This window comes from Phragmites australis, chromosome 2 (genome assembly GCF_958298935.1).
Source record: "Phragmites australis chromosome 2, lpPhrAust1.1, whole genome shotgun sequence".
Taxonomy (NCBI): domain Eukaryota; kingdom Viridiplantae; phylum Streptophyta; class Magnoliopsida; order Poales; family Poaceae; genus Phragmites; species Phragmites australis.
Window position 1 is genome coordinate 28,067,627 of NC_084922.1, and position 15,107 is coordinate 28,082,733.

The 15,107-nt window shown below is 40.7% G+C and overlaps 2 protein-coding genes across 2 annotated transcripts; both read right to left on the reverse strand.

Annotated features, from left to right (window-relative positions):
• Positions 1-993: 993 nt before the first annotated feature.
• LOC133907064 (protein ANTI-SILENCING 1-like) lies at positions 994-9,679 on the reverse strand. Its single transcript, XM_062349065.1, has 11 exons — positions 9,410-9,679; positions 7,360-7,736; positions 5,037-5,205; positions 4,417-4,934; positions 3,707-3,730; positions 3,465-3,557; positions 3,099-3,177; positions 2,893-2,977; positions 1,903-2,014; positions 1,687-1,803; positions 994-1,597 (listed from the first exon to the last, which is right to left on the reverse strand). Exons 2-11 carry the CDS (start codon positions 7,690-7,692, stop codon positions 1,532-1,534), a joined length of 1,596 nt encoding a protein of 531 aa, XP_062205049.1. The 5' UTR covers positions 7,693-7,736; positions 9,410-9,679; the 3' UTR covers positions 994-1,531.
• A 1,693-nt stretch (positions 9,680-11,372) lies between these two features.
• Positions 11,373-14,365, reverse strand: LOC133907067 (V-type proton ATPase subunit c''2-like). The gene is made up of 4 exons (XM_062349077.1): positions 14,103-14,365; positions 13,915-13,992; positions 11,896-12,066; positions 11,373-11,817 (listed from the first exon to the last, which is right to left on the reverse strand). The coding sequence occupies exons 1-4, from the start codon at positions 14,213-14,215 to the stop codon at positions 11,649-11,651; spliced, it is 531 nt and encodes a 176-aa protein (XP_062205061.1). The 5' UTR covers positions 14,216-14,365; the 3' UTR covers positions 11,373-11,648.
• Positions 14,366-15,107: the final 742 nt, after the last annotated feature.

Genomic DNA, 15,107 nt, shown 5'->3' on the forward strand with positions numbered 1-15,107 from the left:
GCAAGGGCCTCCGAGTAGCGGTGGAGCGATGCATAGGCCACCAAGCTGTTGGAGTAGAGGATGTGCGTCTGATGCAAAGTATGATCACATGGCAATGCTTACCAGCAATAGGATGGACGATTAGCGAAGGGTAGAATAAAGTGTGATAACGTGTTTGAGTGCAAATTGTAAAAACAATCGAGCGTAGAGAAATGGTTGATTCTTTAATTGCACATATGTTTAATTTATCCATAATGAACGGATAAGTTTCTGTTCCTTCTGGAAGACATCCCTCCCAATTGAGTGTTCATGTCGCGTCTTTACTTCATCCATACACTCTCGTTTACAAAAGTATAGATTACATTAATGTTTGGTACATTGGTGCACTAACATCATTTTTTAACAAATTGATAAGAGAGCTGTAAATTATATTAATATAGCAGGAGAAAATAGGAAAGAGAGAAAAAAAACGATACAACCACCACATCCAGCTTGGAGAACTCCACACAGATCACACTCCATAGCTCACAGACTAACACTACTAGCACAATACCAAACCACACAACTGACATCATTGGAATAGACGATATTTTTTGCATTGAACGGGACTGGTAGAGCTGTATAGCTCAAGGAACTGACGCAACCGGCAAAATCAATCAAATTTGCTGTCTCTGTATTCAGCTTCAGAGCTACACTGAGAAACCATCTGCTGCGTCCAGACAAGCAACAACTACACCAAAGTGGCCATGTCATGGACGATATACAGAAGCTGTGGTCCTAGATTCGCAGCACATTCTCCTTGGACCAAAACAACATAATCCACTCACAGGCAACGTTGTGCAGTAGAAAACAGGGCGATGATCATACTCGGATAACATCTCCCTCAATTTTGGTCCCTTACATCTAAAGGTAGACCACTCCACTCTTTCCCTTCATAAACACCTTCAGTTTCATCGCCAAATACAGACAGCAAGCATAGCAATCTGGTGGCATGGTTATGGAATACAGGGTTCATAAACCGGCACTGAAGCCTTATAAACAAGCCCATGAATGGGATAACCAAGCCACACACTTGAAAATATATGCATACCATAAATTGCCACCCAAGGTGCAGCAGATGAGATGCGCATCACTGGTACCCTGACATACCTTCAACCGGTAAGGATATTAGCATACATTAACCTAGCGCTACCAAATTTGCTGCGAGGAGCTACTTCTGCCTAGAGCTACTCTGATTTTCTAAAGCTATGTCCTGAGGTTGTTTTCCCTTTCCATTCCTAACATGAATAAACATCAGCAGTCACGACGCGGTGCAGTTAGTCCCCCCAATGTCAATGACTGGAACCGAAACATAGGCCTTCTGTGCACAACCCTCTTCCACGGAGAAAAGAATTTGCAGATACAAGGTGCTTCAGGGAATGACGCACCAAGCTCTGATTGATGATAATTAAGAAGTGCTTGCAGATACATGGTGCTTCTGGGAATGACGCACCAAGCTCTGATTGATGATAATTAAGAAGTGCATCTGATATTGCACGAAAAAAACAGCCTCCTACTTCCCTATCTTTGTATTCTTACTGCCCATACTTGCGAACGCCTTCCTGCCATCTTTATGCCACTACAAACCAATTGAACATGCAAAAATAAGGTCTGCGTGGATGACACATGACAACAACATGCATACAAATCCGCAGCAAAATTGTCTACCTTGTGAAGTATCCTAAATTTTCTCTCTTGCTTTTCTCGGGCAAGCATCCAGTCCAACGCCAAGTCATACTCAATTGTGTTGGGTTGAGAACAATGTGAGGTTGATACAGCCTTCTTCTACAGAAAGGACAGTTGCATAAAATATTAGGTCAAAGAAAACGAAAACTGTAACGAGCTTAATCACAAAGCACCATCAGCAGTCAGCAGCAGCAGCACCTGCTCTTCTCGCTGCTTCTGAGTAATTTTAATATTATACATGGACAAGTGGCCAACAAGAGTTCCTGCAGGTTTTGGAACCTTGAGTAACCCTTTGCTGCAGTAAAGAGGTCTGCAAGTAATACAATAAGCGAGAATTATCAGCTTAACAAAACGAAAATCAAGCTAGACAAACTTGATGAACAAACTGTCACTTAACTGAATACAAGATTTATGATGAAGAAAAAGATTTTTATATAGCGAATCAGAAGAGCATTATCAGGCTAAAGCAGGGTCACAATCACACGTGACTGCATCAACCAAGAAGTTTGGGGTGCAGTTCACCCAATTACACACAGGATTGCTTGTGACGAGTACTTCGCAAAACAATGAGCTGTAGTCTTTGCTTCTCGGCGAGTATGACTAAAACAAAAACAATTAAAAGCCATGCTAAGCTCTTGATCTCATGCCAGATGCTCACAATGTATGACTCAAACTGGTGCTAATGTAGCTCCAGCAGTAGAGGACTGCGATCACAAATTCTTCTCTTGTGTTTTTAGTTGGACTCTCTTGAGTTTTTTCCCTAGCAAATTCGTGATACATTGGGGGTTGTGCAGAATCAATGATCTATTGTAGCTAATTTACAAAAAGCTTATCACTCTGACCTGCTGGCATGTTTGGTTACACAGAAATTAATGCGATTCTGAGAGTCCCTCCAAGCAAGCACTGAAGGAAAAAATAACTTCTAATGGATACGACTCTGCTTAAGAAAAGGGCCTCAAGGAATATGTCACTTGTGTTAGAAAATTGATTGCAGAGTAACAACATCACATAAAAATACTCTCTTTGTTCTAATTCATAAACTTGCAGTTGGTTTGTCATAAGATTTGAACATTTGAAATATAGCATACAGAAACACACTTGATGCAAAATTCATTATGGAAAAAATGAAAAATACATGCTGGCACTGAACATATAGACAGTATGACTACATCAAGTATAAATACCTACCTTCCACCCACTACCAAGCCTGAATTGATTTCTGAAATAGCTCTGTCAGCAGCACTTTTAGTTCTGAATATAGCATATGCTTTTCCTACAAATAAATAAGGCAGTTGTATCTAAATCGCATCAAACATAAAGAAAAATAACAATCTGTGATTAACTGGAAAAACTGACTATTTATGGAGAATATTTAATTAATAAACAAGACTCACCATTGTTTGGATCATCATAAGTGGGGTGGTTAATGGGCTTTGCAATGCAATTTAGCTGTAATGCCTCGTGAATGAGCTCCTGAAAACATGATTATCATGAAACATATTCATAAAAAAGTTGATGGGATAGTCGAAGTAGGAGTAAATAAACCCTACAAAATGATAATAATGAATTCTAAAACAAAACATAGTCATAAGAACATTGAAATTAAAAAGAATGAAACGTACAGTTAAAAAGAGATAAATTGCATGACAAGTTGGGTGGGCAGAATCAGAATCACAGAGTTGTGTAGCAGAGCAGACAGCAGAAGCTATTCAGGAAACTGAACTTTGGACTTTATGAAAACCAAATAGATGAGATACTACCTCTATGTCAGCAGCTCCAAACTGAATATCAAGATTTTGAATATATACTAGTGTCCCCTGCTCATCAGCAATCCGTAGCCTGTCATCCCATGGCTGAAAATTTCATTAAAAAAATCATCACATATACTTCAAGGTCAAACGACGTATTTTGTTAGTTTTATTGTAGTTAATTAATTGTATGACGTGCTTCATTACAATTATAACATATGCACAAGAGACTGTAGCAAGGGAAGGTCACTCACAATTTTGAACCACCTGCTTCTGTCCTGTTAAATAAAAGAAAAATGTATTAGCACACTGAAGTAAACATGATGAAAATCAGTACGGTACTGTAAACAACAATTTTTATATGGTTTGATGGAGTTTGCTTCTAACCTACAAGTAAATAGCAATTGGCAAAGCATTAATAGCAAAAGCAGAAAATATTCAGACAAACAATCCATGAACAGAAATAAATGGAGGAATATTTGGCCCTTGTTATTGTTGTTGTTGTGGGTTTCATCTCTAGCCTCCCCAACTTATTGTTGTTGTATATTTGGCCCTTGTTACAAACAAATATCAGAATCTGTGTGCAGTAGACAAGGTGTGAAACTTTAAAAAGTTGATGGGAAAAGGTTTATAAAGGTTGCCATTGTTGGGAAATAATGAATCAATGAGTTTAGAAAAAGCACAGGATGACCATATGCCCCTACTAAATTTGTGCTCATAGCTACATGATTATATTTGTCTCCTCATTCCTAAACCACCTCTCTTTAAACTCAGCGACCAATGAACAAAGAATCACGGGTCTTGCAAAATGTAGTTGTACTAACTGAGGTAAAGGCAATTTAGAAATATGTAACTATGTCTCTTCACCAATCCTGTGACTTGCAGTTCTGAAACATCGAATAAAAAAACAGCAGGAATAGTATGCTGGATACAGCCTCATCATTAGCAAGTTCAGAGAATTTACAGTTTGTCTTGATGTTAGTTCCGAAGGTCTTTTGTCAGGAACAGCTGGGGGCATGTTCTGAACTGTAACTTCTTGGGGCAATTTCAGCTTCTTTGGAGGCCTCTCCCCAGAGGGAGCATTATGTGTATGTTTGGGAATGTTCTCCATAACTGCTGACAAGGGAAGAGGAGTGGAAGCAACTGGTTTCTCATCCTCCTTAATCACTGACTGCGAAAGGGGAATGGCAACAGGTGGTTTCTGATATTCCTTCTTGACCACTGACGGGGAAAGGGGACTGGCAGCAACTGGTTTCTGATCCTCCTTGACCACTGATTGGGAAAGGGAAACTGCAGCAACCGGAATTTTATCCTCCTCCATAACTGCTGGCTGAGAAAGGGGAGCTGCAGCAACCGGACTTTCATCCTCCTCCTTAACCGCTGACTGGGGAGGGGGAACTGTGGGAATCAAACCTTCATCCACATTAGTTGCACCACGAATGGATGTGACTTGCTCATCTTTTGGATTAAGCAGAAGATTAACTGCACCAGAAGGACAGTAAGTAGACATATACTTCAATCAAAAAAAGGTTACCAGAGAAAAATCTATTTAGAGCATAAATCAAGTCTAGATCCTTTGCTGACCTTCCAGCCCTGTGATTTTGTCAGGTAGCTGATCAGAAAGTGTGCAATTTCTAACATCAAAGAACCTATAGAAAATATAATCAGCCATTGCTTGTTCCGATGGGGAAGGTTGACGATTCCTCTCATCCTTTGAAATGCATATAACAGTACATTTGCCAGCAATAGCTTCCTAATTGAGCAATAGAGAATAGACAGGTGGCTGTTAGAATATTTTAGCTGTAAGACTGAGTCCAAAAATGGAAAGTTGACAGACTTAACATTGACGAGTCATAAATAAGAACAGGAAGTGTTGAATCTTATATGCCTTCTGTTGATACTCGATATTTTGAAACCATGTTTTACTTAATTGGCATGCCTAGCCGGCTCAAAGAATGTTAACTGTTGACCCCCAACTATGATTCCATGCCTGTTGTTCTAACGAAACTGGCTCTGATTAGGTTTTGCAAAAGAGCAAAGCGAAGTGTGATAAAATTCAGTGCCTCAGTCAGGATTGGCAACTATACTTATTTTCTCAAGTATACTCCCAAAATATGTAAATATCACGATTGCTCATTATAAACTGTTAGCATTTAGCGCACTTGTTGTACACAAGGAATATACTTTTTACCACTGAATTACATTTCTGATCTGTGAATCCACCAAAAATATACATGCAGATATGCAACAAAGGGGGAAGCTTTCCTGCTCATGTCATTTTTTTCACATGTACTATGCAAATCTTGAAAGAAAAAAAAACTATAAGACAAATGCTAAAATGGGTATTTACATTTAATTCTGACATGTTTAGAAATGCCTGATATGGTACGTTAGACATGGAAATTTAGGATTTGCAGTTAAATCAGGGAGCACAGCCGCTCAAGTTTAGAGAACTTGTGTGTGACTTAATGAGCCAAGAATATCCATTGCAACTAAAAGAGGAACGAAGAATGTAAGCAATTACTACAGACAGTCCAAACGGAGAATTAACAACAGTAGCACCACAATACTAAAGCAGATCATGGTCATTCACTTTAGAACTATAGCTCTCAGCCTCTATCTATCAGTGAGAGCATCCTCAAAAACATATTACTGCAATTAAACAATAACTAGATTATTTTGATCCATTAACTTCAAGGGAAATTGATTGGTGACCAGGGTATCCAACTTCCCCTTTAGCGAGAATACAATTAATCCAACATGTTGCAATGTTTCAAAAATCCATAACGGCATAAATACCCATGTATAATACACATAAAGTTAAGTAAACCTGCAAAAATTCAACTTCAAATTCGTCTTTGGTATCGAGATCATAGTCACCAAAAACAAGGTCAATGCCGTGATCCACGACCTGGATTGCGGGTCCGGTTCACCAACGGGACGCTGCCGGGACGAAGCTGTCGTTGACCTCTTGTCGCCGCCCGCCGGGAGAGGAGGATGGAGCGCCTGCCATTGCCTCTTGCCATCACCTCTGTCACCTCTTGCTGTCGCCCGTTGGGAGAGGAGGATGGAGCACCCTCCATGGTCTGCCCACCCCGGTGTGCTGGCGGCTTCAAGGGCGAGGGGAGGTGATGCTGCAGCGAAGGATCGAGGAGGCGCTGCGCCATCGAAGGAGAACAGGAAGGGGAAAGAAAACAGCGGCTACTGGTTCCGTGCGTAACATACTCACAAGTAGGGTTAGATGGGAAGGCAAGTTAAAGTGGTGGTGGCCTGGTGAGCTGGATGGGCCATCAAATAGCAGCTCAACTTATCATTTAATCCCTTTTATTTTCTTTTCTTATTTGCTTTGAAGCATGCGATGCATTTGGTTGAGGTTCTGGTCACGTGTGGATAATGTGCGTCAACCCCATTCTTCAGGGTCGAGTACTATGTTGCAAATTGTCGTCCCGAGGAGGTATACCCCCTTTGTACCCTATTTTTGTCAAAGGTCGACCCGCGTCCCGCAACCCCGTTCCTCGTCCCGATCGACTTAGATTTCTAGTGACTATGATCGAGATACAAAAAATACAAGGGGTACTGTTAGCACATGGTGAACAATGTCAGACCAACTGCTTGTCTATTTTGTTTCTTGACATCTAGGATGAATTTGAAATTGAACGCTGGCAGGTTTACTTAACCTTGTGTATACTACATACATGTTCTATTGACGAATGTTTTAAACATTGCAACACGCTGAATTTGCTAATGGGGACGCTGGAACCCCTGGATACAAAATCCACACTCTAACCCCAAACCAATTAAAAGAAAGCGGTGATTATACTGTTGATAAAATATTTATAGAGACTCCATCAAGGGATCAAAATGCAAATAATGCAGAACTTAGGGAATAAAATTATTAGCAACATACCAGTGGGTTGATATCTGCAAGCCCGATACCATCACCGGAAGCGAGAAAAATCTCCTTTTCCATCACAGGGCCTCCTAAATACTTCTGGATCTCATCAGGGAGGAAAAACCAAAGAATTTTTACTTTCTTAGCTTGATTTTGCTCCCAAATCTTCACTATTTTTCCAATATATGGTTCAGGATCACCACTCTTAAAAAGATACACGCAGTCATACAATGAATACTTCACATTGTCAAATGTGAAGGAGTCATAAAACTGTGTATCCATCTTGGCACCACCTTTTCCTCTACGCTTCCCCCATGAAAATTGGATTTTCTCACTACTCTCATCCATTCTGGCAACGGTACGTAGTATCTCACTCTCTGCTTACCATATGCCTACAATGAGACAACCACCACACATCAAGCAATATCAGGACATTACAGTTGACTAATCCATAGTGGTAGCACAGCATGGAACTAAGTTAGCGGAGTCCATGATATTGCCAGCTAACTAGCAAAAACTTTTACATTCATCGTCTACAAGCACATATTAACTATTAGCCCTTCCACTTTTCTTGTAGATCCATATTAACTACAAGCACATAAAGTATGCTCTACAAAAAAGTATTACAATAACCATTTATTTTCGTCATCTACCGCACCTAGTTTGCGATTGATACGTCAGTCATCCATTTACTGTGCACTCAAGAAATTTTTACATAACTTCCACAGAGGATGAGGATCCATCATTTTATTTGTACGATATAACAAGGATGGGACTCTCACCTCAGCATCATGACTCAATGAGAAAATTACAGAACTAAAACATAAAGCTCCATGTTCTTAGAATACAGAAAAGAAATCATCAAAAATGGGTACCATTATAACATTAATGATCAAATATGATGACTGGAGCAAAGAGAAAGTATTCAAGCTAAAAAATTCACAAAATTTAACCAAAGAGGGAAGAGCCTGATGTATATTCAATTGCAAGAAGAAAGAGGGCTACATTCACCCCATTCTATTACAATAACAACTAAAGGATACTTCTATTTCCCTCTGGCAGGAAGTATAGCATCATTATCAACACAACCCATGTCAGAAAACGGGAATTGTACCTTCGAGGAGTCGAGGAGGCATGTGGGGGCTAAGGAGAGTGGACTACAAAGGATAGGGAGTAGAGCATGATTATAGCCTTAGAGGCTTAGAGAGCATGATAAGGTGGCATTGTGGGAAGGCCAAGGGGGAGTGGCATGGAATGGTTCATGGGGGAGGTTGCAAGAATAAAAGGTTCATTAGTTCCAGATTTGGGCATAACAATACCACAAGCACACAAGTTACCACGACTTTTTGTATTGTGTGAATCCGCTTACACACTCCAGAAATCATAAGTTAGACATGTTCCTAGTTGCATCGCCATCCACTAATCGAGTGCTCGCATAACTGCTTGACTAGAAAACTGGGAAATAGAAACTGGCATGGCCACAGCATCGCTATGAAAGAGCAAAATGCAAATTTTCCTTTTTTTTAAAAAAAAGACAGCGTGAACCACACCACCAAGTTCAACAAAAGAAAGGCGACGACATGACCATCATGCGTGGCGAAAGACCCAGGACCGAGAATCGGCGAGGCAGTGAGGATTTTCGGGAGCAATGCTAGGGTTTGGCGCGGGGGAGTGCTATTGCAGAAGGAATGGTACTTTTGCTGCAAACCGTAAGCTGATACTAGAAGAGACAGCCGCGCCGACGGCAACGGCAACCACCAGACCCTAGAGGCGAAATCCCACCAAAACGCTACGAACGGCGTCCCCACAAACCCCACCCAAAAGAGAGGAGGGCAGGCTCGACGCCCAGTCCGCGGCCGCACCGTCCCCCACCCCAGGCGCCGCATTCCTCGCGCGCGGGTAGCGGGGTTGCGCCGCCGCAGCTCTCACGGCGCGCGCGGATTTGGAGACCCCATTGAGGAGGCGGCCGGGGAGACGCCCCACGATCATCGCTTTTGAAGTGAGAAAATTCCCCCGTGACGCCGCAAGAGGGAGGAGACGGAGATGGATCCGGAGGCGAACTCACCGTTTGGGTTCGTCGGAGCGGAAGGGGCTGGGCTCCCAGATAGCCGGAGACCGCGCTGCGGGATTGGAGTTGGTGACTGGTGAGGCGGAGGGAGGGTAGTTTGAGGAGGGTGTGTGCCCTGCGGACGGTTGCCTTCGCTGCGGCTGCGCCGCCTAGGCCTAATGGAGCTTGGACGTCGGCTGCTTCATCTGGCAAGGAGAAAGAAAACGCACAGTTGCCACAGTATCGGAAGCAGAACTAGCAAAAGCCCACTTCGGCTGTCTGGGACGGCTATGCAGCGAGGAGAGGAAGGGATTGTTTGTCGGAGCTTTTAAGTAGTTTTTTCTGTAATTAGGAGTATTAAATAGTAATTTTTAGTTTTTAATTTTTTAGTAAAATTTACGAGAGTGATTCTCTGAAATGAATTAGAAGCTGAAGAGCTACAAATAGCTTTCTCTGATTCACTTCCCGCAAAGAATAACTTTCTTCATATATTTTATTTTAGAATTCATTTCCCGCAAAGAATCATTTTTTTCATATATTTTATTTTATAGAGTCACTTTCAGTTACAGAATTTGGATAAGAAAATCATTTTTTGCAGAGAATTTGGATCAGGAAAAACTTCACCAAATAGACCTAAATTTTCATAGCTTTTGTGGATCTTTTAAACTTTTTTTAAGAACCTCAGTCGTGATAAAAAGCATGTTTGGTTGATAGCCAAAATTTGCTAATAGGTCATAGATTTTTGCTAAACTCATCTAAGGTGTAGTGATCAAATTTAACACCACACTTCGGCTAGCCTAAGCCCTAGGGAATTTTACCACACTTTTTTAGTCTATGGCATGTAGATTCAGATTAGGAAAATCTTACCACAACTATAGACTGTGGTTATTAACCAAATATGTGGCTAAAACGGTTAAACTGGCCTAACTTATAATATGGCAAAGTGTGACAAGATGTGGCCATAAACCAAAAGGATCCTAAATCATGATGGTTTTGTTGTATTACAGCTTAAAAAAAAACATTGGTTTTGCCGGCAACCTTCGTCTCATATTCTCGTAATGGGAACAACTTAATACAATTGAAAATAGTATAGAACAGAAATAAAGATGGTTTTGGTGTGATTACAGCGAGAAAAATATTGGTTTTTGCTGGCGACCTTCGTCTCAGAGTTTCATAATAGGAACAACTTAATACAATTGATAATACTCTCTCCAATCATAAATATTTACCGTTTTCTATTTTTCATGATCTTTAATGTGCAAATTTGATCATAATTTTCTATTTAAATATAATTATAATATCTAATATTATATTATATTATAAAAATATTTTTTTAAGATAAATCTACACGTGTGATTTTTATGTTTGTAAACTAAATATTTTAGAAGTTATTAACGATTAAAATTTTAAAAGTTTAATTAAATCTTAATCAAAACGATAAGGATTTATATATATATACAATGAAACACGAGGCCGCCGTACTGATTCTGGGAGGCAAAGCAAGGGCAGAGCTAAGACCTGTTTATTTCAGCTGAAGATTCTAAAAAATAGTTTATAAAAATTAGATTGTGGAAAACTGGATTGTAAAAAGTTGAATTATGAAAAGCTTTTAAGTTGTAGATTCTAAAAACCTTTGATGGACAGTTTAGTAAAATAAATTTTCACAATCTATCAAAAACTGAGAAAAACCAGCTTCTCAAATTTCCAAAATTCAACCAACAGATTTTAAAAAACTATAACAAAAAATTATCTATTTGTTCAGCTTCGGATTATAAAAGCTGAAAGTCAGACTAAAACTAAAACAAACAGACCTTTTGGCTCAGGGTACTGGCAGAGCTAAGCCAAAAGGCTGGAGCACCAGTAATAGCACGTACCATCAGAACGTCATATATGCAGACCTTCGCAACAAAAGTAGTCACTTGGCAAGCCATTGATGTCTTACTCAGCTCAAGATTGTACCGACACCTTCGATACCCAGAGATTTGACTAAAAGTTTTCCCTCTTATTACGTTCAATGCATTTATTCAATAGCTGTGCCTTGCAACAGCAATAGCACCTACAAGATATCCAACACACATGGAGTCTCGGCACTCGGCAGTAGGAATGATAACTCTACAATCGGATGCACTGAGCACCGAATTACGTGTTTTGCCAAAAAGGTGCAAAAGAAAAGAGACAGATCAAAGTAGTTGGACCGCATCTTGACATTCCGATACACTTCACCCAAAATAATTTACACAGTGCTGACTGGATAGAATCAAGCTTTCGCAGGCCATGTTGCTTGAGCCGACATGATTATACCAACGATCACTCCAAACAGTCCCAAAGCGCTGCCGAAGATCTCAATCACCAAGATCTTTACAAAGAGTGATGAGTTCTGAGCATCAGACAGTGCACAGCTGCTTCCAATTATCCCCACGCATACCCTGTAGATGTGAAATTTAATCATCTGGAAATGCGGAGCATAATTCACGAGAAAACAAAATGCAGAGGTTGGTGCTTACCCACAAACAAGATTAGCAAAACCAACAATAAGACCAGATGCAAAGATTGCATAGCCAGCTCGAAGGGACTCTGGATCATACATTTGAGATGTTGGCACACTTTCAAGCTTTGTTTGGAGGATGATTGCAACAATTACACCGTAAATTGCAACAGCCTCACAGAAGATGACACTGTAAAGCAAAGGTAGATACATATTTAACACAAGTTACAAAGGTTGTGATTCAAAATACATTATAAAGAAAAATAGTTTACAAAACTTGCAGCGTGTTTTATGCTCAAGTGCCTTTTCTGTTGTTCACCTAGAAATACACATAAATGAGCAGATGCAAAGATGAGAGCACTGCATGGTGTATAGTTAAGTGAGTTTTATGGTGGGTATATAGACTTGGATGCATCATGCATTCTGGGAGTCAGATTCAACTTGCACAAGCCTAACTTCATACAGTAAACTACATGTTAATTTATCCAATTGCCACTCATATGCATTATAGCAATCTACACAACTCAACCTGAACTCATCTAGTCACATTAGTAATAAGTTGAGCATATATCCAATCATCTCATGCAGGTTTAGTTACTTCGAGCAATAAACAAATCCTAAGCCCTTTAATCGATGTTGTATTATTCATTACACACTGTTTATATAGCATCAATAGGCATAACATTATACAAGCGAACCCATTTACTTCAGCCATTCAGGGATATTTATGCGGTATTGATATGAACCAGATAACCAAATAATTCTACCTAAAAGGGGGAAATAAAGATGCCTCTCAAATTCCCGGAATGGTGGAAGCAAAGCATAACTCAGATTCAAACAACACTGCCTTCATTAACCAAATCATTCCAAACATTATCAGGACTACGCTTTTACCATTGTTCTTGGACTACAAAATGTTAAACATGACGTAATTAAAATTAGAACATTGCAGATCTCAAATTACCAAAATAACACAACAAAAATCATACAAGCACCGAATAATCAGTACAATATATTACCCTCCCTAGCACTCCTAGAGTTCTACTGATCAGCATGCCCACAACAACAACAACAATAAAAAAACAAAAGGCAACAAATGGATGTTGAGCAAGGAATCAGGTTGTACAGTAGACAAATGAACACGACCAGACCCACAAGACCATTGAAAGAACTTGACTGCTCTAGCAACAACTACAGAGGAACAGCAGAGGAAAAATATAGCCCAAGCTTTGACTTCGAGTATGATTTTCGTGTGTGCCTCAACATCAATACATACATGCATTACACCAAAACACAGAAAATAACATTTATGTGTGTGATTTTCTAGCTTTTTGTTCGGAATTTAAAAGAATACCCATTACCCCGTCACTTGTATAAAAATAAAATCAGTTCATTGAGATAAGAGCCCTAATCAAGTGTGGAACATGACAATTCAGGATTATCCACTGAAACAAAAATGGGTAAAGGGTCTATGTTACAATAGTAGATCCGTGAAAAATAACCAGAATAGCTCCTTTGTATGTTAAGTGCAGTTGACAGTATTAACAAGAAACCCAAACTAAGATCATGGAGAATGAAGCTAGCACAGGCAAACTGAAATAAAATATGCATTCCACAAAGGTCAAAGGAGTTGAGAGGTTCGTAACGACTGAAAGACATGAAATGTCACTCAACAAAACCAGTTTCCTTGAGAAGCGTGGCAAACTGGCAATATCCCAGAATCCAAACCATACAAATTTCAACTAGGTTATACTAATATGTTAGCACTTGTATGGAGTACTACTTTGGGGAACACCGGAACAGGACAAGAAACATCAACCCCTCCATGCTATTTACTGTGCCGAAAACAATATGAAAATCGCCCCCACTAGAAGCACAAACAGAACTACAGAACCTTGCTCTATCAAATTAACCACACATCAAAGCCTAGCCTATACCAACCACGGGCACAGAACCCACCAAGCACGGCCAAATCTAGCAACCGCGGCACAAGCGAGATTGCACGGGCAGCAAGAATCCAATGCTCAAGATTCCGCACCTGATGAGGTTCTTGGAGGTGATCCTGGGCGCCTTGATGGCGGCCCCGATGAGGCTGCTCCCCGTGATGAAGATCCCCCTGGAGAGGCAAGCAAACCGCAGGGTCAGTAAGAGACAATCAGACGCAAGGAAGCGCTCAGGGGCGCAGATCTAGCCAGAGAGGAGCGGGGGCGGCGGGCGAACACTCACCATGCCGCGCCGAGCACGGAGACGCCGATGGAGACGGCGATACCGATGGCGGAGAAGGTGTAGGGCGAGATGTGCACCAGCGCGCGCGCCCACGACGATGAGTCCGACGACATCTCCGCTCCCTTCCCCCGCGCGATCTCTCTTTCTTCTCTCCCTTCGCGTCGCTGCGGGGCTCTGGATCGGGGAGGAGATTGGGGAAGAAGAACCGGACCTGGGGGTGCGACGCGATTCGGCAGGTGCGTCCGTGGTTTGCCCAGGTCCAGACGTGGGGGTGCTGGGAGAGGACGTGGGGTGGGTGCGGTGAGAACCGTCCGATCATAGACTGGACGGTTGAGGTGGATGTGTACAGGGGGGTCGTGTCATGTGTCAGGTGCTTGTAGCGAGGGCTGCTTACTTCCGGGAGATAGGCCCGGATCTCTACCTGGGCCAAGATTTGAGCCCGGCTGAAGAAGTCTGAAAAACAGATTTTAAATCCCTCAAAAAACAGATTTAACAATAGATAAACATACGCACATACTCATATCACTATATTTATATACTTATATAGTATCTATTAAAGATCGAAGATATAAATCTTGAAGATTGATATCGTTTATCACCGGCATTGAAAGAAAATTCCGTTTTAATAAGACACACAAGTAATAAATATGAATCCTTAAAGGTAGAGGATACAACTATATATTCACTAACTATTCAAACCAAGACTTATTTCTCCTTAAACGTGTGATTTTGTGATAGTTGTACCTATAGTTTTAGAATTTTAGACCACGTTTTGCAAAAAGCCAGTACCTCTTCGTTAGGATTTTAGACCATGGTTTATTCAATCCTAGTCGAGAAGACAGGCACCTTGTACGAATGGGTATTTATAGTCTATTTTCATTTCAGAATTCGAGCCAAAGAGCTGAGCGGCTCTACAAGTAGTACTGGTAGGTTTAGGACAATCCTAGTTCAGTTCAGTCCGATTAATAATTAGTTAGTCTGGTTGTAAAAAAATTGAAAAAACCA

What these genes read in the sequence shown, in the direction of transcription:
- LOC133907064 (XM_062349065.1), bottom strand. Translation starts at nt 7,692, where the DNA reads ATGGATGAGAGTAGTGAGAAAATCCAATTTTCATGGGGGAAGCGTAGA. An exon ending in AACTAACATCAAGACAAACT is followed by an intron (nt 3,731 to 4,416) that starts GTAAATTCTCTG and finishes TTTATTTAACAG; the next exon opens with GACAGAAGCAGGTGGTTCAA. An exon ending in AGAAGCAGCGAGAAGAGCAG is followed by an intron (nt 1,804 to 1,902) that starts GTGCTGCTGCTG and finishes TCCTTTCTGTAG; the next exon opens with AAGAAGGCTGTATCAACCTC.
- LOC133907067 (XM_062349077.1), bottom strand. Translation starts at nt 14,215, where the DNA reads ATGTCGTCGGACTCATCGTCGTGGGCGCGCGCGCTGGTGCACATCTCG. An exon ending in TCCGTGCTCGGCGCGGCATG is followed by an intron (nt 13,993 to 14,102) that starts GTGAGTGTTCGC and finishes TTGCCTCTCCAG; the next exon opens with GGGGATCTTCATCACGGGGA. An exon ending in ACCTCCAAGAACCTCATCAG is followed by an intron (nt 12,067 to 13,914) that starts GTGCGGAATCTT and finishes TTTGCTTTACAG; the next exon opens with TGTCATCTTCTGTGAGGCTG.